Source organism: Fundulus heteroclitus, unplaced genomic scaffold (assembly GCF_011125445.2).
Source record: "Fundulus heteroclitus isolate FHET01 unplaced genomic scaffold, MU-UCD_Fhet_4.1 scaffold_153, whole genome shotgun sequence".
Lineage (NCBI taxonomy): Eukaryota > Metazoa > Chordata > Actinopteri > Cyprinodontiformes > Fundulidae > Fundulus > Fundulus heteroclitus.
This window is the reverse complement of record NW_023396565.1, coordinates 126,383-148,082: the sequence shown is the minus strand read 5'-3', so window position 1 is coordinate 148,082 and position 21,700 is coordinate 126,383. Positions and strand designations below refer to the sequence as shown.

Sequence of the window (21,700 nt, the reverse complement as noted above, 5' to 3'; positions counted from 1 at the left end):
AACAAAATGTAAATAGTAAGATGTAATATTGTAACCCACTGTCCCCTCTGTTGGCGACTTATGAAATCAAATGAAGTTCAAATGTTCCCCTTAAATGTAAAATAACCCAAGTATAAGCTAAAAAGCTACTAAACCTATCTGAATCTCTAACCTACTAGAATTAAGAAAAGTAAGCACCTTTATCCGAGAGGTGCAAGGCTAAGATAAATGTGCAACTACCAGAAACTATTATATGATCTAACTATGACTTTAAGAGTCCTAACCTAGATTAACAAATTGCTTCTTAGAAATAAAGATAACCCATGAAAGCACTACACTCAGATCAAACCACAGAATAAAAAACAGATTTTCATGCAATACAAAACCAAGATTCTAACGATACTAATATTGAACACCTTAGGAATATGGAACTTATAAGACATATGCAGTGATTACAAAAACTCTCATTTTCTTTTTTCTCTTTTACAAAATGCATTCAATTGTTGTCATGATGTCTTGCATCTGGAGATGTCTTCTTCTCGCCTTTAAAGAAGATGGTGTAAAGAGTCAGTGTTCCAACCGCGGTCTCCACAGAACTGTATGTTAATCTTTATTAAAAATAAAAAACGAAAACAAAATAAAATTCCAGCTGCCCCTCCGTGGGTGGCTCTGCAAGATAAGTTGTTCCGGTGATGTCTCCTGGAACTTCTGTTTGGCTGGTACACACGGCTCCTGGAGTCTGATGGGCCCCTGACCTCTGGCCCACCACATCTGCTTGTCGATAACCTTAGCGTGCACTCCGTCGAAGTCGGGGGTCAGTGGACTCCCCCTCCCATTCCTGAACTCTCCTAATTTTATGTCTCCAATACAACCTGAAACTTACACGACAATCGTTTAAATATCAAATGTCGTGTGCTACCTGTAATTCCGGAGGTTGACTTCGGTCCCGAAAAGCTCCTTTCAGTCATATGGAATCATATCCTGTAATGAAATTAACTGAACACTCCCACAAGAAAACACTTCACAGCTTTTTTCACCCCAATTTCAATGTAGTCTGTGCACAGAATTATAGTCAATTGTGTTTAGAATTTTCCCCATTAATCTGAACCAACCTTCTTGTTGTTTCCCCTCCAGCCTATGAGAAACCTATTTTAGAAATGTAATAGTTAATGATACATTTTATTGCAATTCCTCTTTCCTGATGCTGGGCCTCTGATTGTCCTGCAAAAGAATGCCTGCACAAAAACTTTATACCTCCGGTGGGAATCGCCATGTCTGTGGAATCCAAAATTAGTTAATTTAATTTGAAATCAAAGTACATTTTCCTGTAAGAATGTCAGAATGTTCTCTGGATTAAAGATTAAAGATTACCATTCAACAGTCACCACACCTCACTTCTGTACCATTTCCTCCATACTCAGATGTGTATGCTGCGAAAAAGTTCCTATTTTTTTCCTATCATTTTATCCAGTTGTTACAAATCCTGATCCAGTTTACTGCAACAGATATACGTGGCTTTGAATCCTTAACAAACCTTCCTGACACACCAATGGTTTTTAAAGTAAACTAAATATGCATAGCTCTCAACTCTCACGCATTGACCGTGTGACACACGCATTTCATCAATTGCACACGCTCACACGCATTACTTTGAAAATCTCAATCTTACAATGAAAATCTCACTCTTGAAACGCACGCGTACGGACGCTTAGCGTCACGGCGGAACCAAATTGCGGTACAATGGTTTCCGCACGTCCAGTAGTAGAGGTAACACAGCTGCAAGGACCGCCGCCGCGCAAACAAGTTTCCCTCATCCAAAGTGAAACAGTTGTACGGTCCGCGTCGTGTGCGAATTAAATGGTAAGTCTGCATGTGTTATTACAAACTGTAACATGAAAGCGAAGTCCGTCTGAAATAGTGACCGTCATGAATGGAACAACAGCGCCCCCCCATCCCCCCCCCCCCCGGTCAACAATCGACCAACAGCACCCAACCCCGTCAACAATCTCAACAATCTCACTCCCAACAGTCGTCAAAAGTTGAGAGGTATGTAAATATGCATTAAGTTACCCTCTGTTTAATCCAGTTTTACCCTCTGTTTATCTCTGTTTTATCCAGTTTTTTGTAGTTTATGTAGTTTTTCTGTTTAATTTAACATTCACTTTATTGTCCTGCTTAAACTGTTTAAGCCTTTGTCCAAGAACCCCCTCATATAATCTATCTCTAGCAGATACGTGGTGTCTGACACTCCGCTAATTAAATGTAATGTATGGTTCTGGTCTGTTTTGGGAGTCACTTAACAAACATTCCAGAGAGCCATGGGTAAGGTCTTTTGTGGGGGGTTTCTTTTTGTTTAAACAATCTGATTTACAATGCAGTTACATACCTCCGTGGTGTCCTGCACAAGAATCCTTCCTCCGAATTACTTGTGCCAAGGGTTGATATAAAGTTTAAGATCTATATAACTTTACGATATAGTGTTATCATATAAATGTTTATGTCATATCCCTCTGCTTGGAACAAAATTAATTTTGTTACAAAACATTAACAAAGAATAGTATTAGTCACCACAGGGAATCAATTAACTGCAAATAATTATCTGAATAGAAGTATGAAAAACACTGCCCTATATCCCGGATTCAGATCAAAACTTAATGCAATTTCATAATCCCACAGATCTACAAGAAGTCCTCCAAAAAGTTGTATAAGATCAGTGTACCCATTGAAATAATAATTCTAAACTAATATGCTCACAGCAAGTTGATGGTATGAGAATGCTGAACGTTCCAAGGTACTTACATACTGATAAAATATTGGGTTTTACCTGAATAAAACACCTGGTAACTGCAAAGTCTGGTGAAAATCTGATAAGTTTTAGCATGCAACAGTTATATTGTACAATAGAAAAATCTCAATACTTATGAGTTATCAAGAGATAGCCTAACAGATCCGTTTAACCTAAAAAGTGTATCTCTGCAATGAATAGGAAACAAGACGTCTCACCCAAATCACCCCTTTGCCTGCTAGTGAGAGGTCCCCTGCGTCATAGAAGCTGATAAGAACTTCCAGTCTGTAAATTTATGGCATGCAGCTGTGAGCATGCAGCATCACAGAACCCTAAATGTGAAAAATATCCCCACACCAGTGGATTTTCTGCTAATAATTGCGATGGTAAAATACACCTTCTGCTGTCAATTATGAGCAATACGGTCCTGGACATAATAGAATTAAAACTCATGTTTAAAAGGAACATATCAGTTATATAGTAAAAAATTTTAAGAGACAGTAGTATATTTTTCAAAACCGCAAACCTGTAGTGTTCGTATCTGCCCAATCGGCTGCCTTAAGAAGTTATTACCTGCACCAATCCATTTACCTAGAAGCTCAAGAGTTGGAGACACAGAAAAAATATTAGAAATCACATTCCATTAAATTTGGTCAAAAGAATATTGGTAGAAATAGAAGTCTGAATTACCTTAACAAAATGTTTGATACCAGGCTGCGGCACCTGAGATGGACCCGGAATGACATGTGACAGATCAAGCAAACTCGAGATGGAGGTGAGACTTCATATTCAAAGGCTTCCATGCATGGAACTGTACATCTCTTCCCCCAGTGTGGCAGTAGGTCGCTGCAACGTCTCTGCAAGCACCTCAGTGACAAAGTCTCAGTCCACAACTCAGTGTTTGATGAAACAGGTGGCTCCAATGTGCGCAAAAATTCATACAGTCACTTCCCTTGACAGCTTGGGATCTGCGCTGTTCATGAGCGCTGGCCACTTCTCCAGGGTGAGGAAACATTGTTCATGGGAGCGTTATCCCTTTTCTGGGGTACTGACCTTCTTGAAGGTGAGGTGGTATTGGGACTTCTTGCCAGGATTTAGTGATGTGAAACAGTCCCTGGCCCAGTGCCCAGAGAGACCACATTTAAAGCAGATGTCTGTAGATGGTCGAAAAGTTCTGACATGTCCGCCCCGTCTACTCGGTCTCCTGGTCCTGTCTCCATGTCTGCACTGACTGTCACAATGAGATCCGCGTCCATACACAGGAACAGCAAATCTGGAATCAACTACAGAACAGAAAAGCGGAGGAGGTGGCCCCCCTCCTTGAATGAAATTAGACTGTGGTAGAACCGTCAGGGTCTGAGCACCACGATACACCCGCAGAGACAGTTCTTTGTGTCATCTCCTGCTTTCTCTTGGTCACTTTCCGCTTTGCTTCTAGTAACTGTAATTTAAGTAATTGAAGTTGCAAGTCCTCTAAGTCCTGCTTCGACTTCCTGTCCTCCCTTTGAGCCACATGCAAATAGTCGATCAAACAGGTTTCCCAGCGAGCATAAGAACACCCAGGTATATCAGGATTTTGTTTCATAAGCAGGGACACTAAAGAAGGAACCCCATCCAAAACTGCCCCTCTAAATAATTCACCCAGATTGGAGCAATTTGTTTTAGGATCCACACCCGTGTGTTTGATCCATGTCTCTGCAGCTTGAGTTATGTAATCTGCAGGACGCTGTCGTGGGTCCCAGTCAAATTTAGGAAGCTCAATTGATGTGTACAATGAAAAGTGTTGTACAATTGCAACTTCCAAGGAAGAAATTACTGAAGACAATAAAGTTTCATCAGGCATATGAAACGTTTGAGCAGCCTTTTCAATATCCGTTATTACAGGTGCAGACACAGAAAGTCTTAAAATGGCTCTAAACTCACCGAGAGCCAGTTGTGAGCCTTTGGTTAAATTTTGTAATTCAGCCAGCCATGTTCGACCACCAGCACTGATACTGGGGAGTTTATTCACCAGAAGTTGCATGTTACCAAGTGAACAACTAGAAAACTCCTGTGTTCTTAAATAACTGTGTGACAAGGGCATCTGCATTTCGTGGGACTATGAAAATGTGATTACATACAATGAATAATGTGGGGACCGTCCTGCGATGATCCCGTAATATTTTCTGAATCTACTAGTTTCTGCCGTTCTGCAATATCAGTATCTATAATAAAACAATGCAAACCAATAACATTAGTCATAAATTCCTCAATTTTAGCTGCTTCATTTGAGGATAACTTCAAAACTGACTCATGACTAAATGCAGTGTTAACAAAATCTGTCAAATTAACCGCAATATCCGTTTGTACACACTATTAAGGTACAGTTTAACCTTAACTTCTAACTCTGTGTAGTTCTGCTTACTTGTGTTTTTTCCCAGGCCTGCAAGCGAGCAAAAGTTTATAGGGTGGCTATTTTCTGCTCCCTATTAATCAGCCAGATTTAAGTCTGATGAATTATATTTATTTATTTATCTATTATAACTAGGGCTATCAAACAATGAAAACCATTTAATCACTATTTAATCGCAAATTATATTTCATGTCTGAAAGTATATATATTCATTAGGCATTTTAAAACACTATTTTGCAATAGATAATGCTAGTTAAAATTACACTCTAACAGAAGGCATTTTCCCTTTTTTGTGTTTTCCCAATTTATAATGCCTCAAACAGATGTTCAATGTTCAGCCAAATTTTCAACAACTTTTCCAAACTTCTAACCACTTTCTAACTTTTAGGCTACAGTTCAAAATAAAAAGTTTTCTCCAGAACTCACCAAAATGCAGCTGTTCATGCTCTCCAATGCAACTCACCCATACAGCTTGCAGCCAATACCTCAAACGTTTTACTGCATTGAAAGTTCTCCTGCACTTTAACAAACATTATTAATGCACCGACCTTTTTTCTAATGATGCCCAAATTCCCCTTAGTTTTTCACCCATACTTTTACTTATCACTTTTACTTAACAAAATTAAACTGCTCCCCAGTCATTGCTCTAATCTTGAGGCCCATGCACGCGGAGAAATTCACACCCTCATGAAGACACACACACACACATACACACCCCCACTCTCCGCTGAGTTGCAGGGTCCAACCAATCTCTCCTTCTCTCAAAACCATGGATCCCATATTACCGAGACATTCAAAACATCAGACAAGACATAACAAATATAACATTTAAGACAGACAGCCTTGCGCGCGCAGAGGGTCTCCTTTTAATACCCTTCCACTCGACGAAACGTTTCCTTATGTTAAAATCTCCTCGTCTAATCGTCGTGTTCTCGAAAAACCCCGTTTTTCGAAAACTAGAAAACAAACTTCTATTGTCTCCCTGGGGCCCCTTTTTTAATCTCTTATCTTTCTATAACAGCTCACTCTTAAGGTCTTGCTGCTGTTAGCCTCAACTTAAAGATGTTACGTATTCTCGGCCGTCCTATTCCCTGCTACTTTTTGAGTGTCCCTAATTCTCAAGAGGCAGCGCACACCTCAGCCATAAAATTACCAGTTTGTCAGTCTGGTTGTCGTTTGGCCAATCCCAGAACATATCCCTTTTTTTTTGTCTATGTTTTTATCTTTTTTATTTCGTTTTATTTTATTTTTCGCCTCACCATTTCAAGGCTTCTTGGCATTTAGGTTAATATCCAATTCTAAGTTTTTCTGACGTAAACAAACACATAAATCCCATTCAGTCATTTCTCGGTTTCAACATAAATTCCATTCAAACCTAGTTATACCGTTCAGCCTCTGATATTTTGAGAAGAAAGCTTCTCATTTACAGCAACACTTGATTTAGCCTACATCTAATCTTTAGCCAATAGGAGAATCAAAATCTCCTTACTTTTTTTCGGGTCGACCCTGTTTTGCTGTAAGTGATTACTTCTTCGTGCCCAAATTCTAAATGTTCCTCCATTTTAATGTTAAATCCGGGTCACGGCTGACCAAATTGTGATTTATTTATTATTGGCCTAATCCTGCTTCGCTACTAAAGGCCCATTTTTACCCCGGTTTAAGATTTGACAATAAAATAAGGAATCATTGATCAGAGGTAGAACGGTTTGAATACATATTTAATTCATAGAAATTAAATATGGAGACAGAGTACATACCATTACAAGATGTTGTTCTCACCGCGGTGGATAAGTCTGTCTGTCTGAAGTAAGTTTTACCAAGACATTCCTTTTATCAACTTTAAAACTCCTCCTGCAAGCACAGAGGGAGGATGACTGACCCCCTCTCCTGCTGACCACCCCGTCAGGACAATAAAACTCCATGTTTATCTTACGCTGGAGCAGGAAAAGACAGACCCAACTCTGCTTTCCTCAGTAACCCCAACTAAGATATATTTTTAATTCTCAACAGTTGTCAGATTTCTTATCTGATTTGGTGTTAAATACTGATAAGGTTATTATAGTGGGTGATTTTAACATCCATGTTGACACTGAATGTGATAACCTTAGTGTAGCCTTTAAAACTATCCTAGATTCAATTGGTTTTGCTCAAAATGTGCACGAACCGACGCACTCTCGGCTCCATACTTTAGACCTTGTTCTGACATATGGCATTGATTGTGAAGAATTAACAGTATTCTCTCACAACCCTGTCCTGTCTGATCATTTTTTAATAACATTTGAGTTTAATCTAACTGAGTTCTCCACCCCAAAAGAGGGTTCCATTATAGTAGATTTTTATCGGATAATGCTGTATCAAAACTTAAAGAGTCTGTCCCCTTTTTAATATCCTCAGTATTGCAGAAATGCCCTGTAGATGGCAGCATTGCTGTTTCTTCCCATTCACAAATCGATACCTTTGCTAACAATCTGACTTCGTCATTGCGTTCTGCATTAGACAATGTAGCTCCCTTGAAAAAGAAGGTGATTATTCACAGGAAGCTGGCTCCTTGGTTTAATTCAGAGCTGCGTTTCTTGAAGCACAATGTTAGGAAATTGGAGAGAAAATGGCGCTCTACACACCGAGAGGAATCCTACTTAATCTGGAGGGACAGACTATTGTTGTATAGCAAGACCCTCCGCAGAGTTAGAGCAGCATATTTTTCATCATTAATTGAAGAGAATAAAAATAATCCTAGATTTCTCTTTAGTACAGTTGCCAAACTTACCCAGAGCCACAGCTCTGTTGATCCATCCATTCCCTTAGCTCTTAGTAGTAATGATTTTATGGGATTCTTCATAAATAAAATTGATGCCATTAAAAATAAAATAATTGGCATCCTCCCAAACATGATTACCTCGTCCTCAGTAAGTGAGGCAGCATTGGAGGAATCTTTACAATCTGCGCAGTGTTTGAACTGTTTAGAAGCAGTAGAGCTTTCTGAGCTATCTAAAATTTTAGCTTCATCTAAACCTTCTACCTGTATGTTAGACCCAATCCCAACCAAGTTGTTTAAGGACATATTCCCTTTGATCAGTGGCACTATTTTAGACATGATTAATCTATCCTTAGTAAATGGATATGTACCACAGGTTTTGAAAGTAGCTGTTATTAAACCTTTACTTAAGAAACCTTCTCTTGATCAAGATGAGTTAGTAAATTACAGACCTATATCTAATCTTCTTTTCTTATCTAAAATTCTTGAGAAAGTAGTTGCTAATCAACTTTGTGAACATTTACAAAGTAATGACCTACTTGAGGAGTTTCAGTCAGGCTTCAGACCTCATCATAGCACTGAAACAGCTCTGGTGAAGGTCACTAATGATATTCTCATGGCCTCAGATAATGGACTTGTGTCTATACTTGTCCTGTTAGATCTCAGTGCTGCGTTTGATACAGTTGATCACAATATTCTCCTACAAAGACTTGAACATACTGTAGGGATTAAGGGGAAAGCATTAGGCTGGTTTAAATCTTATCTGTCAGACAGATTCCAATTTGTTCATGTTAATAATAAATCTTCCTCAAACTCTAGGGTCACCTGTGGAGTACCACAGGGTTCAGTCCTTGGACCAATTCTCTTTACTATATATATGCTTCCGATAGGCAAAATTATCAGACAGCATTGGATTAATTTCCACTGTTATGCTGATGATACTCAGCTATATTTATCCATAAATCCTGATGAATCCAATCAATTACTTCGACTGCAGTCATATCTTGATGACATCAAAAGCTGGATGACTTTAAATTTCCTGCATCTAAATTCTGACAAGACCGAAGTTTTAATCTTTGGGCCAGAGTCCTCAAAAAATAAACTTCTTAACCAATCACTTAATCTGGGTGGCATTAACCTGGCCTCTGGTAATAAAGTAAAAAATCTTGGTGTTATTTTTGACCAAGACATGTCATTTAAATCCCATATTAAACAGGTTTCCAGAGTTTCCTTTTTTCACCTCCGGAATATCGGCAAAATTAGAAACATTCTGTCCAGGAGTGATGCTGAAAAACTGGTCCATGCATTTGTTACTTCAAGGCTGGACTATTGTAATTCTTTACTATCAGGAAGTCCACAAAATGCAGTTCAAAGCCTTCAGCTGATCCAAAATGCTGCAGCAAGAGTTCTGATGAAAATCAACAAGAGGGATCATATTTCTCCAATTTTAGCTTCCCTTCACTGGCTTCCTGTTAAATCAAGAATATAATTTAAAATTCTTTTTCTAACGTATAAAGCCCTTAATAATCAAACTCCATCATATATCAGAGCTCTGATTACCCCGTATGTTCCTAACAGAGCACTTCGCTCTCAGGCTGCAGGTCTGCTGGTGGTTCCTAGAGTCTCTAAAAGTAGAATGGGAGGCAGATCCTTTAGCTATCAGGCTCCTCTCCTGTGGAACCAACTCCCAGTTTTGGTCCGTGAGGCAGACACCCTGTCTACTTTTAAGACTAGGCTTAAAACTTTTCTTTTTGACAAAAATTATAACTAGTGGCTCATGTTACTCTCAGCTACCTTTATAGTTTTACTGCTATAGGCTTAGGCTACTGGAGTATATCAGGATCTAATTTTCTCACTCTATTGAGTTCTACTGTTCTTTAATTATGCATTATGTGTTGTCATTTCTGCTTTAACTTTCTGTTCTCTCTCTTTTCTCTTCATAGTAGGTACACCTGGTCTGGCGTTCTGTTAACTGTGACATCATCCAGAGAAGACGGCTCACCCGCTACTACCATCTAATGTAGAACAGATTACTAGATCAATGTGTGCTTCTGTGCTTTTTTGTTTCTCTTGTTGTGTCTCTGTTCTGTCTTCTGTAACCCCAGTCGGTCGAGGCAGATGACCGTTCATACTGAGCCCGGTTGTGCCGGAGGTTTTTCCTTCCCGTTAATGGGTGGTTTTTCTTCCCACTGTCGCTTCATGCTTGCTCAGTATGAGGGATTGCAGCAAAGCCATGTACAATGCAGATGACTCTTCCTGTGGCTCTACGCTTTCCCAGGAGTGAATGCTGCTTGTCGGGACTTTGATGCAATCAACTGGTTTCCTTATATAGGACATTTTTGACCAATCTGTATAATCTGACCCAATCTGTATAATATGATTGAACTTGACTTTGTAAAGTGCCTTGAGATGACATGTTTCATGATTTGGCGCTATATAAATAAAATTTAATTGAATTGAATTATTTGATGAAATAATATTTTGTTTAAGTTAAAGAACCAAAGTTCACCTTAAAGAATGTGAATCGTGGTTAAATTAGCTTAACTAATTCAGAACAACATTTGACATGTGTTTCAACCCAATTTACAATGCAAAGCACAAGTTAACCAGAACATTATTTTGAGAAAATAACATTCTGGTTACTGATTTAGCCAGTAAAATCCTTTAAACCCTTATGACCGAGTTTGTTAATGCGATTCTCTCTCTGGGCGTCTGGGGTCGCTGTAGCAAATCAGTGGCTAAAAGGTTACAGCATAAAGTGATCAAAACTGCCTTTATACCAACATTAATATTCAATATTAATGTGGGGATAAGGCTCATAGCACCATCGAAGGATGGCGGAGCCCAACGATTAAGCTTTGTGCTTTAAAATGACTCCTTTTGAAATGTCCGGGACCGGATGTTAGCGAGGCTAATAGCATTAAGTCTAGCGTGAGCTACCTGTTAGCTCACGCTAACTTTGTTCTAAAGTTCTAAACCCTTTTACACATGGTGCTTTGTTCTAAAGCACCATGTGTACAAGGGTTTACAAGACAATTCCCAATAAACCTTTTAACTTCACCCTCAGCTCGCTGCCCAACCTGTTGATGCCTCATGTGTGAGTTTTGTCCACTTTGGCCGTTCCAGGAAGGACGTTAAAGCAGGGAGAATTGTTGGTTTCTTCTTTGCAGGCTAGCGCTTAGCTCTCCAGCTCTGAGCTAACCAACAGCGTGTGGAGGGAATGCTTGGAGTTTCTGCGGTCTAGCAGAAACACGCATGTGTGGTCGGAACCGATGTCCATTCAATAGTCTGATCGCTCAGCTAGTCTGGTGAGGGGAGGCATCCACCATCTCGCGTCTGCTCTCCTGCAACAGCTGACAAAATAAAACAAGGCTGTTTCGGCAATCTGTGCTTTGTGGCTGGTTTGCTCAGCGGTCAGAGTGAAACTTAGCTCTGTTACAGTGTGTTATTTATCCAGATTGAGTCAGGTCCTCTGCTTCCCCTTGATCATTCCATTGAAACAGCAGATGAGTTCAGCAGAGTCTGGGTCAAGCATGGCTTGTGTACAGTTCATGGGCCTGTGCAGGGCCCATAGTCTGAGCTGCTTGGAGAGGGTCGCGGGTCGCAGAAGAGAAGAGCTGAAGAGATCTACAGAAGTGAGAGAGGGGCTCTGAGAAGGTCTGAAGCTGCAGAAGTTAAAGAGTCTCAGAAGTGTGCTGTCACTTTATCTGTGGGGAGTGGTCACAGCTGGCCTCCTGCTGAGAGAAGGGCAGTCCCAGCTGACTCCCTCTCCTTTGCGGCTGTGTCTCCTTATGTTTGCAGCAGTATAGAATTATTTTTGTCACCTATTCCCTACTTTTCAGAATCCTATCTGAGATCAATTATTCATCATGGTGTTATTATGGCATAACACCTTGTAAATATGTATGTAGCAAATTAATGATATCATCCAAGGATGATTTCTGGCCTGATAGCCAATAGAGCTTAGCAGCGTTGACTTTGCCCCACATGCTCTCTGTGGTTGTATATGACAACACAGCAAAGAGGGGGAAGTTTTCCTTCCATCCTATCACTGAGTTGGTCACTGGTGCTGAATTCACAAGAAATTCAAAATCTCTCTGATGGTCTATGTTGATATGGAAGTTTGGTTGTGTTTTGTTTGTCCCTTGATTATGTTGACTCTCTCCCTTTTACCTCTGTCTATTTTACTCATTGTCTTCTTTTTTTTCCTTTCTACATGTTCTCTTCCTGCCTTTTACTTTATCTTTGAATGTCTCTCCCTTTTGTCTCTATGTCCACTTTCACTGGCTCGTAATGGCCGTACAGCGGATGGCTCCGCTCACTTATGAGTGTTTCAAGAGCACTTTTTTCAGGGCCAGTCCTGTTCCTGTGGCTCTGCAGAAGACCAGGATCTCTTTGTGCTGAATCAGGGGAGTGAACGCCCCTCTTTTTAGTGATTGGCCCAGGGGCAAGGAGAAATTAGGTTTTCTCTGAGAAAGTCAAGAAAAGCTCAACGGTGACGACTTTAATATTTTTAGTTTTATTTTTTATTTTTTCTTTAACAAGTAGAGCAAACAGCTTTCACCATCGTGCTCCGCTTGATTTATGCATGTAAATAGCTTTATTGTAATTCCTGAAGGGAGAATTTCAAATTATATGGATACTACAATAATAAAGTAGGAGAGAAAAGGAAGAACAAGAAGAGAAAAAAAAGAAAGAGAAGAGGTGAAAGAAAGAAGAGATAAAAGGGAGAGAATGACAAAACGTCCTCTGTCTGCTTCATCACCTGGGAAGAGAGATGTAAAAAGAACAGCACAACCAACAGACATAAAGCAACAGATACAATCGAGTAACACCTTGATGCAATTGCTAAATCATATGTACTATTATTTAAGCTGACATGTGTAAAGTGATACCTGAAAAAAGAAAGGGAAAGAAAATAAATAAATAAATTACAGGCTTTCTGTATGTAAGTGAACACTTAATACCTGGAACCCTGCACCTGTGGGAGTTTGTGAGAGTGCACTAGTTTAGGTGAAAATTATCCAGAAGGAAATAGCTTGATAGTGGTTGTGGAGAACCAAAGGCCTGCCTTCCCCGAGCACAGAGGCAGGGGCCAGGGGACCCATAACCCCAGACTCCCAAAGGGGCCCCCAAAGCAGGGCGCCCTAGAGGGGCCATCACAGGAAATCTGCAACCCCCCCCCCCCTCAGGACGTGGAGGTATGGGCTCCGCACCTAGCGGAGATGTTCTTGGGAGAGGGAGCGGACCGGGCCCATACCTGAAAAAAAAAAATCATTCACACCATCCCTCCCTAGTGCCCCACTCACCACACACTTACAAAAAAAAGGACGCTGTACACACATTACCACATAAAACTCACATCCAAAAATCCCAAGTGGGGGGGGGGGGGTCACCACAATTCAACTATATGACTGCCTGTGCCCGACCCCCGGACCAGACGCCCCCCTGACCAGGCCCCCCAAAGAGGGGGGGCCAACACGACCCGTACGGGCCACCCAACCAGAACCCCCTTCACCCCCTAAATACCTAATAAACCCCCTCACTCCCCCACCTTACCATAGCCACCCCTGCCCCACACCCCTTTCTAGGGAGAGCAGAGGTGTCAGCCCCAGACCCAGCAAGCCGCTGGCTACCCAGAGCAGCCCCTTGCCCGCACCTCCTCCAGGCCCCAGACTCCTTGCCGCGATCGGAGATCGGGGGTGTGCAAAAGACCCCGATCCTCCCTACGCCCGCTCAGATGTTGTGTTGTTGCATGTTTATCTCAGGTTTGTTTAAAACTGGGAGCGCCGAAGAGGGTGCACGGCACAGCCCACCCCCCCTCCGGAAGGAAGCTGGTGCCAGCGCCCCCCCTCCAAGCAACTGCCCAGATGTCTAAATGCGAGAGGGGGTGAAGGGAGCCGTCCGAGGCGAGGCTCACACAAAATAAGCCACCCCCCCCATACCGTGGCCTACATGAATGTGCGTTGTGAATGCATGATAAAATTGGGGAGAGGGATGTCACCAGAAAGTGGCAACCAAAAGTAACACCCCCCTCCCCAAGGACCTACATGTGTGGTGGCATGATGAGCAGGCAGAGGGAGGAGTCCGGGATGGAGAGCAAAGGACTGGGGAGCCAGCCCAGGGAGCCAGCCCCACCCGGAGAAAGGGGCCCCGCCGGCGGCACCACCATAGCCCGGGGGCCAGGGAGGGGCCCGGGGTCTGCCAAAAAAAATAGAAATGAATAAATAAATAAATAAAAAAAACGAATAAATAAATAAGAGGGGGGACCCTGGCCAGCCAGCCCGCACGAGTCATCCCAAACCCCACCCCCCAGGCAACTTTAATATTAAAGACCACCGTAAACAGAGAAGGTCAAACTGAAATACAAAAGCAACAAAGTGCTCATGAATGGAGATGCTTTTCAGTTTTCACAATTCAAAATCTGTAGCACCACTAAAACTGCTCATTGTGACTGAGGTCTGTGGTGCTGTCCATGATAACAGTATAATATCTAGCTTTCTTTACTTTCTCCACAGTTGTATCCATTGTGCACTTTACCACAAGGTAGACGAGTTTATTTTGAATGTGTTTGCTTAAGTAATTGTCACGTAGCTCTTAGACGTGACAGATGCGCTCTCATATTTGGGTGAAAAGAGTTGAATTAGCTCAAGCTAATACCATCATCATCATCATCATCATCATCATCAAAGCCTGGCTGGCTAATTTTGGACCTCTCATTATCATATCCCATCCCTGTCTCATTCTGATAACAGATACACAGAAAATACACAGCAAGGCTCTGACCCATATGGGACATGTAGGGATATTTACTCAATTGCTAATGTAGAACTTTTAGTATTTCATGTAACTTCAATTTTGTGTGCTCCGTTGTATCTCAGAGGCAAATACTGTACTTTCTAGTCCACTACTTTACTATACGTTTACATAGTTAAAAGGAGCAGAGACTCAAAAAAGCCCAGAAGCACACATTGATCCAGGAATTCCCCACACAGAACATTTTGAAGAGTAAAATTTACACAATTTGAGTAAAATTTTACTCCCAAAAAGCTAGTATTTGGTACCAGTCCAAAAAGAGAGAAATTTACTCCCATCATAGAGTTACATTTTCAGTTATTTCCACTCTCTTTAGGGTTAATGTTTTACTCCAAAAGATTAAAATGTACTCAATTTAGCATAAAGTGAGAACAACTCCAACACCATTTCACTCAATACAGATTTGTATTTTACTCTGCAGAGTAGTAACTGCCTCAAAATAGAGGTCCAATTCTACTATTAATTGAGTTGTATTTTACTCTATACAGAGTAGTGATAAGACTAAGATTAAAACTTTCCTGTTTGACAAAACTTATAGTCAGAGTGGCTCATGTTACCCTGAGCTATCTCTGTAGTTATGCTGCTATAGGCTTAGGCTACTGGAGGACATCAGAGTCTATTTTCCTCACCCTACTTAGTTCTTCTGTTCTCCAATTTGCATTGCTTGTCGTCATTTTAGCTTTAAACTTTTTGTTCTCTATCTTTTTTTTCTTCATAGTAGGTACACCTGGTCTGGAGTTCTGTTAGCTGTGACATCATCCAGGGAAGACAGATCACCGGCTATTACCATCTAATATAGAACAAATTACTGGATCAATGTGTGCTTCTGTGCTTTTTTGTCTGTCTTGTTGTGTCTCTGCTCTGTCTTCTGTACCCCCCAGTCGGTCGAGGCAGATGACCGTTCATACTGAGCTCGGTTCTGTTGGAAGTTTTCCTTCCCGTTAACAGGGAGTTATTCTTTCCATTGTCACTTCATGATGCATGCTCGGTATGAGGGATTGCTGCAAAGCCATGGACAATGCAGACAACTCTCCCAGTGGCTCTACGCTTCTTCAGGAGGAGTGAATGCTGCTTGTCAAGACTTTGATAAAATCAACTGGGTTCCCTTATATAGGACATTTTTTGACCAATCTGTATAATCTGACCAAATCTGTTTGATTGATTTTGAATTTGGAAAGTGCCTTGACATAATAATAATAATAATAATAATTATAATAATAATAATAATAATAATAATAATAATAATAATAATAATAATAATAATAATTGAACTTTATTGATCTCACAATGGAGAAATTCACTTCTGCATCTTAACCCATCCCCTTGGGGAGCAGTGGGCTGTCACTGTGCGGCGCCTGGGGAGCAATTGGGGGTCAAGGGTCTTGCTCAGGGACCCAGAATGGCAGCTTGTGGGAGTTGAACTCAGAACCTCTGGGACCAAAGCTCTGTGCTCTAACCACTAGGTCACCACTCCCCACCCAGGAGATGACATGTTTCATGAATTTAAGCTGTATAAATAAAACTGAATTAAAATTGTAACTGTCATGATGAACCCGAACATAACCACACACAAAGCTTAGTTTAGAGAGTTTTTTTTGAAGGTAGTAGATAGTGGAGGATGAAAAATCAACAGTTTCTACCGAGCTGGAGCAGGAGAATGGTGATGGCAGGAACTGGCAAGATAGACGGACCAGGTGGACGGGCAGGAGCTGGAGGACTGGAGAGAGAATACCTGGAGCACTGGGGTAGCAGGAGAACCAGCAGCAAGGCAGAGAGAATACTTGCAGGCGGGCAGGCAGGCGTAGATGAAGGGAACTTCGGCAGGACAAGGAGAGAGTGCTCGTGAGCAAAGGTGAGCATTGGTAGACAGTAATGAGCAGATGATCCAACGGAGAAGAGCTGAATGAAGGGAGCTTAAATAGGGAGGATGGCAGGTGAATAGAGTCCTGGCTTGATTAAGGCTAACAAGTGTAAGTGATACAGAGGTGTGGAACTGGCACTGTATGGGAGGCGGAGAGTGCCATGAAATGTCCATGGTGGAGCAGGCAAAGCTTCACCATGACATCAACTCTGAACAAAGTTCTCTTCAATTTTTCCTGTGCACTAGGTTGTATGGTAATGGCAGAGGACCTGCTTCTCCTGGATGATGTCACAGCTAACAGAATGCCAGACCAGGTGTACCTACTACAAGGAGGAAAAAAAAACAGACAGATCATAAATTTAAAGGTTGAAATAACAACAAACAATGCAAATCGGAGAACAGCAGGAGAACTCAGCAGAGTGAGAAAAATAGACCCTGATGTCCTCCAGTAGCCTAAGCCTATAGCAGCATAACTATAGAGGTAGCTCAGGGTAACATGAGCCACTCTGACTAGAAGCTTCCTCAAAAAGGAAAGTTTTAAGTCTTGTCTTAAAAGTAGACGGGGTGTGCCTCATGGACCAAAACTGAGAGTTGGTTCGACAGACGAACTCTGAAACTGACTTCAACTCTTCAAACAGGTCAATGTTCTGTAACTGCTAAGACTAAATTTTTCCAGCATTTTCCAAATACACCTATTATCCATAGATCTGTAATGGGTGTGTTTTTTGTTAAAGAGGAGTTTTTTTTAAGTAAAGGCTTAAATGGGAGGGGCTGGGGGAGTGCTGGCCTAGTGGTTAGAGCAGCGCGCTTGCACTCAGAGAAGGATGCGAGTACCCGGTTTGATCCCCAGTGCCGGCACTCTGGGTCCCTGAGGAAGACCCTCAACCCCACATTGCTCCCCGGGAGCCGCACATGGCAGCCCACTGCTCCCCAAGGGTGATGGGTTAAAAGCAGAGAACACATTTTGTTGTAATGTATGTTTCAATGACAATAAAGATGATATTACTATTACTATTACTAAATTAAGTAACCCTAAAACAGCATTATTCAAATGAACCAATCGTTAAATAAGTAATTATATAAAGTTAGCTTCAAACAGGTTGTTTCATTTTGCAGGTTAACATTTTTTGAATGCTTGCAAAAAATTACTGAAACTTCAAATATGAAGTTTTTGCAAGAGAATGATACATGTATTAAATATGCACACTCAGATGCCACACCATGTAGACCTTAGTAAGGATGATTTAGCGATTTGGAAAACCATCAGGTTAACAAACACTAAATGACAGTTCTGAATTAACATTTGCTTAACCTCTGTTATTTCCTAACATAATTTAACAAGTTACCTTGTATTTTTCAGTCGACATTTCCAGAATCCAAAACCCAAATGGGGAAGTATGCCAAATTATTCTGTTTCTGACAGAACACTATTCAAAATGAACATTACACTGAAGAGGTTTAATTTTTTATTAAAGGCCTGTTTTTTCCGTCAATCTTATCAGCAACAATAATATTGTGTTTCTTTTCTACTCATATACCAACCAGAAGAAATATGATACACTAATCAGGGGGGGCTTTGGACTGCTCAGGCTCAGAGTAAAGATGGGGAAAACTCCAATGAAAAAGAACAGTTTCTCATGTGAAGCCCACAGGGGAAGGCATATCAGCAAATTGCAATAAAATAACAAATTAAAAGCAGCCAATAATAAATGTAAGCACTCAAAAGTATTTGTTCTTTTTGGAAATCCACATGCAGACCAATTTTGGGATATAAACAATTCTATTAGTAAGTAACCAAAAGAGGTGTTTAAAATGGTCACTAGAACATAACGTGTGTAGGGATCATAATTGAATGGAAACTTTACCAGGCTGTCCCATTACCACAGTGAATGAGCTGGAGGAGAGGACACTGGTTAGACCCACCAGAGCAGAAGTTGTACATGGACTCTGGCTCAGCCACTGACAGCTCAGCCAGATTTGGCTCAACCACCAAAAGCCTTTGCAGGATGCAAGGAGCGGGCTAGGAGTGTGTCTCTGCAGTCTTCTGTGCAACACATCCTTTTTTCTGCTTCCCAAAAGTACTCAAAAATCTAAACAGCTGAGTGACTTGCTAACTAGGCAAGACTAATTGGAGGGATGCTGAAAAGCCTGGTAAGAACTTAAGGAAAGGTTTTGGAGAAAAACACAAAAGGAATACAAAGCAAAAAGAAAAACAGTGGTGCACATGTAATAGTATCTGTTCACCAGGTTTGTCCTTCCTTAAGGATTTAAATAGTTTGAAAAGGGTATAACAAATAATCTGCAACATTCTTGTTTCTCCCTTATGGTGTTTACATTGTTCCCGAACATCTGTTACCATCCACAACTCTGAAACAATCGTCTTCCGTGGCAGCTGACCTTTTACTGGTGAAGATCACTCTTCTTTCCGACTCATTTAGTTCCTCTTCTTGTAACAGCATTGCTGAAACCCTTCTTGCAACAACCTCCACAGCCATGAATGGCACAAAATATATGGTATGGATTTTGGTCTATGCTGAATTGCGAAACAAGTTCAGAACCAGATCTGATCAACGAGGGAAATTCTATAGAATTACTTTGTGTCATTTCCCCATTTTGTGGATGATGGCATGTTTAGAAGCTCTATAAGTAGCCTGTGATTCCATAGTGAAGGCAAGCTGGTGCTGGCTGATTCAGGAAACAGATCCTTCTGCATCAGGTTGGCTGATAACATTTCTGCTGATCTTTTTTAACATTATGAGATTGAATGTTCTTAACATGTTTGCTTTATTTTGACTTGATTTCAGTTTTCAGATCTGCATCATCTCATCACCTCATCATGAAGCTGCTGGCTGTGTGTGTCCTGGTTTTCTCTGTGATGGCTCAGACCAGAGCTGACCGTGAGCATTTCTTAAGTATTCAACTCATGTAGCGAGACTAAGACACAAAGAATCTCACTAACTCCTGTTTAAAATGTCCACAGCTGAACCAGATGATGGCTCCACCGATCCAGGTCAGTGGGTCTGTTTTGTCATTGTTTTATTTCCTGTATTCTCTGATGCTTGCAGATGACGTGCAAACTACTGTGTCTCTGGGTTATTTTTTGTGATTATGTGAGCAAACCTTTTACCCCTATTATAAGTTTCTAGTTAGCAGTCCAGCATATCACCATCAGCGGATCTTTGCTTTAATTAAGAGGCCATTTTAAACAAAATAAATCAGGTTGTCTTATTATTGTTTGTGACTAACTAGGAATTTAACTTTATTATTATTATTACTATGTAATCTTTTTTAATACATTAGATTTTTCTTTTGTGACAGGAGGTCATAACCTGTCACAAAATAAAGTAAATACAAGTCTAATGGAACATAAATTGTTTTTAACCAAGACTCTCCATCTGTTCATCATCAGAAGAAGTTGACTTGGTCCAGAGATCTTCTTGTCCTCCTGGCTGGTCTCCAATCAACAATCGCTGCTTTCGCTATGTTGCCAAACCCATGACCTGGGCTAGAGCTGAGGTGATTTCTATCAACATTTTCTTTTCTTTCACTCTCCCTTTTTTCAAAGTTCTTTATTAACAACACTCAGCTACTAATTCACCACATCATGGTGTGTTTGTCTGTAGAGACACTGTCTGTCCATGGGAGCAAACCTGGCATCAGTTCATGACACGAACGAGTACCATCAGGTTCAGTCTGTGATAAGAACGGCAACTTACGGGTCTGGAAGAACATGGATTGGAGGCACTAACGCACAGGAGGTATTTTAACCAGTAAAGTTTATATATTAAGTATTTTGTGAAACATTTGATGAAACATGTCATCTATTGAATTCTTTCTTTCAGACGAGCATTTGGTTTTGGAGCGATGGAAGCCATCTGCACTACACAAACTGGTGTCACGGACAGCCTAATAATTGGGGAAACAATCAGCACTGTTTGGAGATGAACTATTCAGGTAAAAAAACATCACACATGACTGTGTTTTTTTTATTGGTTTAGTTTTTAAGTAAACTTTTTACATACTATACACATAAATTTACTAGACTCAATTCAGGGCTTTTTGGGGGGACATAAAAAGATCAAAATATCAACCTTTCCCATGATTATGATAGTCTGTAGAACCCTTCAGGTTTTTTTTTCTGTGATGTTGACTGATTTCTTCTCTTGATGAAAGGTGAAAAGTGCTGGAGTGACCTGGGCTGTTCCACCCGTCTTCCTTCTGTCTGCGCTAAGGAAGTCTGATCAGTCTGATGTTCAAAAAGATGCTTAAAACAGAATCTGGTCGAAGATCATTGTTACATGTTTCTGTTAACCTGCCTTTTTACAGCTTCATTGCTATCCTAAAAGCTCTTTCTGCTTCTTTGACTTAATATAATTTCTCATTAATGTTACCCAGTGAATACAGCCACAAATAAACAGCAGGTGGTTTTCTTCTTTCTAATTAGAGCAGACTGGGGATAAAAATTATCATTTAAAACAAACTTTCTTGTTTTCTTTGGCCTTGCAAAAATAAACCTTTGAAGCATGAAAATGATTGTGTGTGGTTTATTTCCCCCTTTGATTTATGATTTTTTTACCTATATTATTATTTCACCTTTGCACACAAACAAAACATTTACACAAATATTTTGCACCTGTGTGGGTAAACGCCACTGACTTAACCTTTTTTTTATCCCTTTCAGTAACCAAAAAAGAAAAGAAAAAATCACAATATCTCCTTTTAGTTTAAACTATTAGAAAATATCTACTAGTTTCAAAAGCCTGTTTTACAATATTGGATTAATTGAAGGGTTCACTGTTCTCACGTGTAATACAGGGGCCAGGGGTCCGTTCTTCGTACGTCGCTAACTCAGTTAGCTGGATTTCATTGTTGACGATTTGGCATGATCTTGGATCGTTTGGTTCTTCGAAAGACATCCTGCACTTGTTGTCATAGCAACATGTGCGCCAGTTTAAACCTGCTCGAGAGCAGGCTTATTTCATGTAAACAAGATTAGATCACGGCTGTATAAGTGGAGGAGATAGGCAAGTCTGTCGTAGCCATGTCTTGTCCATTTTTACGACAGCAACCTGTTGCGGAAGGTGCAAGAATAATTTCAGAGCTTTATGAATT

The 21,700-nt window shown here is 40.7% G+C and overlaps 1 protein-coding gene across 2 annotated transcripts in view; it reads left to right on the top strand.

The window, feature by feature from the left end:
- Positions 1-21,115, top strand: part of LOC118558734 (ladderlectin-like) — a 39,693-nt gene extending 18,578 nt beyond the window's left edge. The window contains exons 1-7 of one of the 2 annotated variants that reach the window (XM_036129289.1): positions 19,195-19,304; positions 19,393-19,485; positions 19,569-19,598; positions 19,998-20,104; positions 20,212-20,346; positions 20,431-20,542; positions 20,762-21,115. In XM_036129289.1, coding sequence (XP_035985182.1) covers positions 19,425-19,485; positions 19,569-19,598; positions 19,998-20,104; positions 20,212-20,346; positions 20,431-20,542; positions 20,762-20,829 — 513 coding nt within the window. In that variant the 5' untranslated portion in view covers positions 19,195-19,304; positions 19,393-19,424 and the 3' untranslated portion in view covers positions 20,830-21,115. Of the gene's footprint in view, positions 1-19,194; positions 19,305-19,392; positions 19,486-19,568; positions 19,599-19,997; positions 20,105-20,211; positions 20,347-20,430; positions 20,543-20,761 lie in introns of those variants that run through there. The other variant, XM_036129290.1, reaches the window with a different exon arrangement.
- The last annotated feature ends 585 nt before the right edge of the window (positions 21,116-21,700 follow it).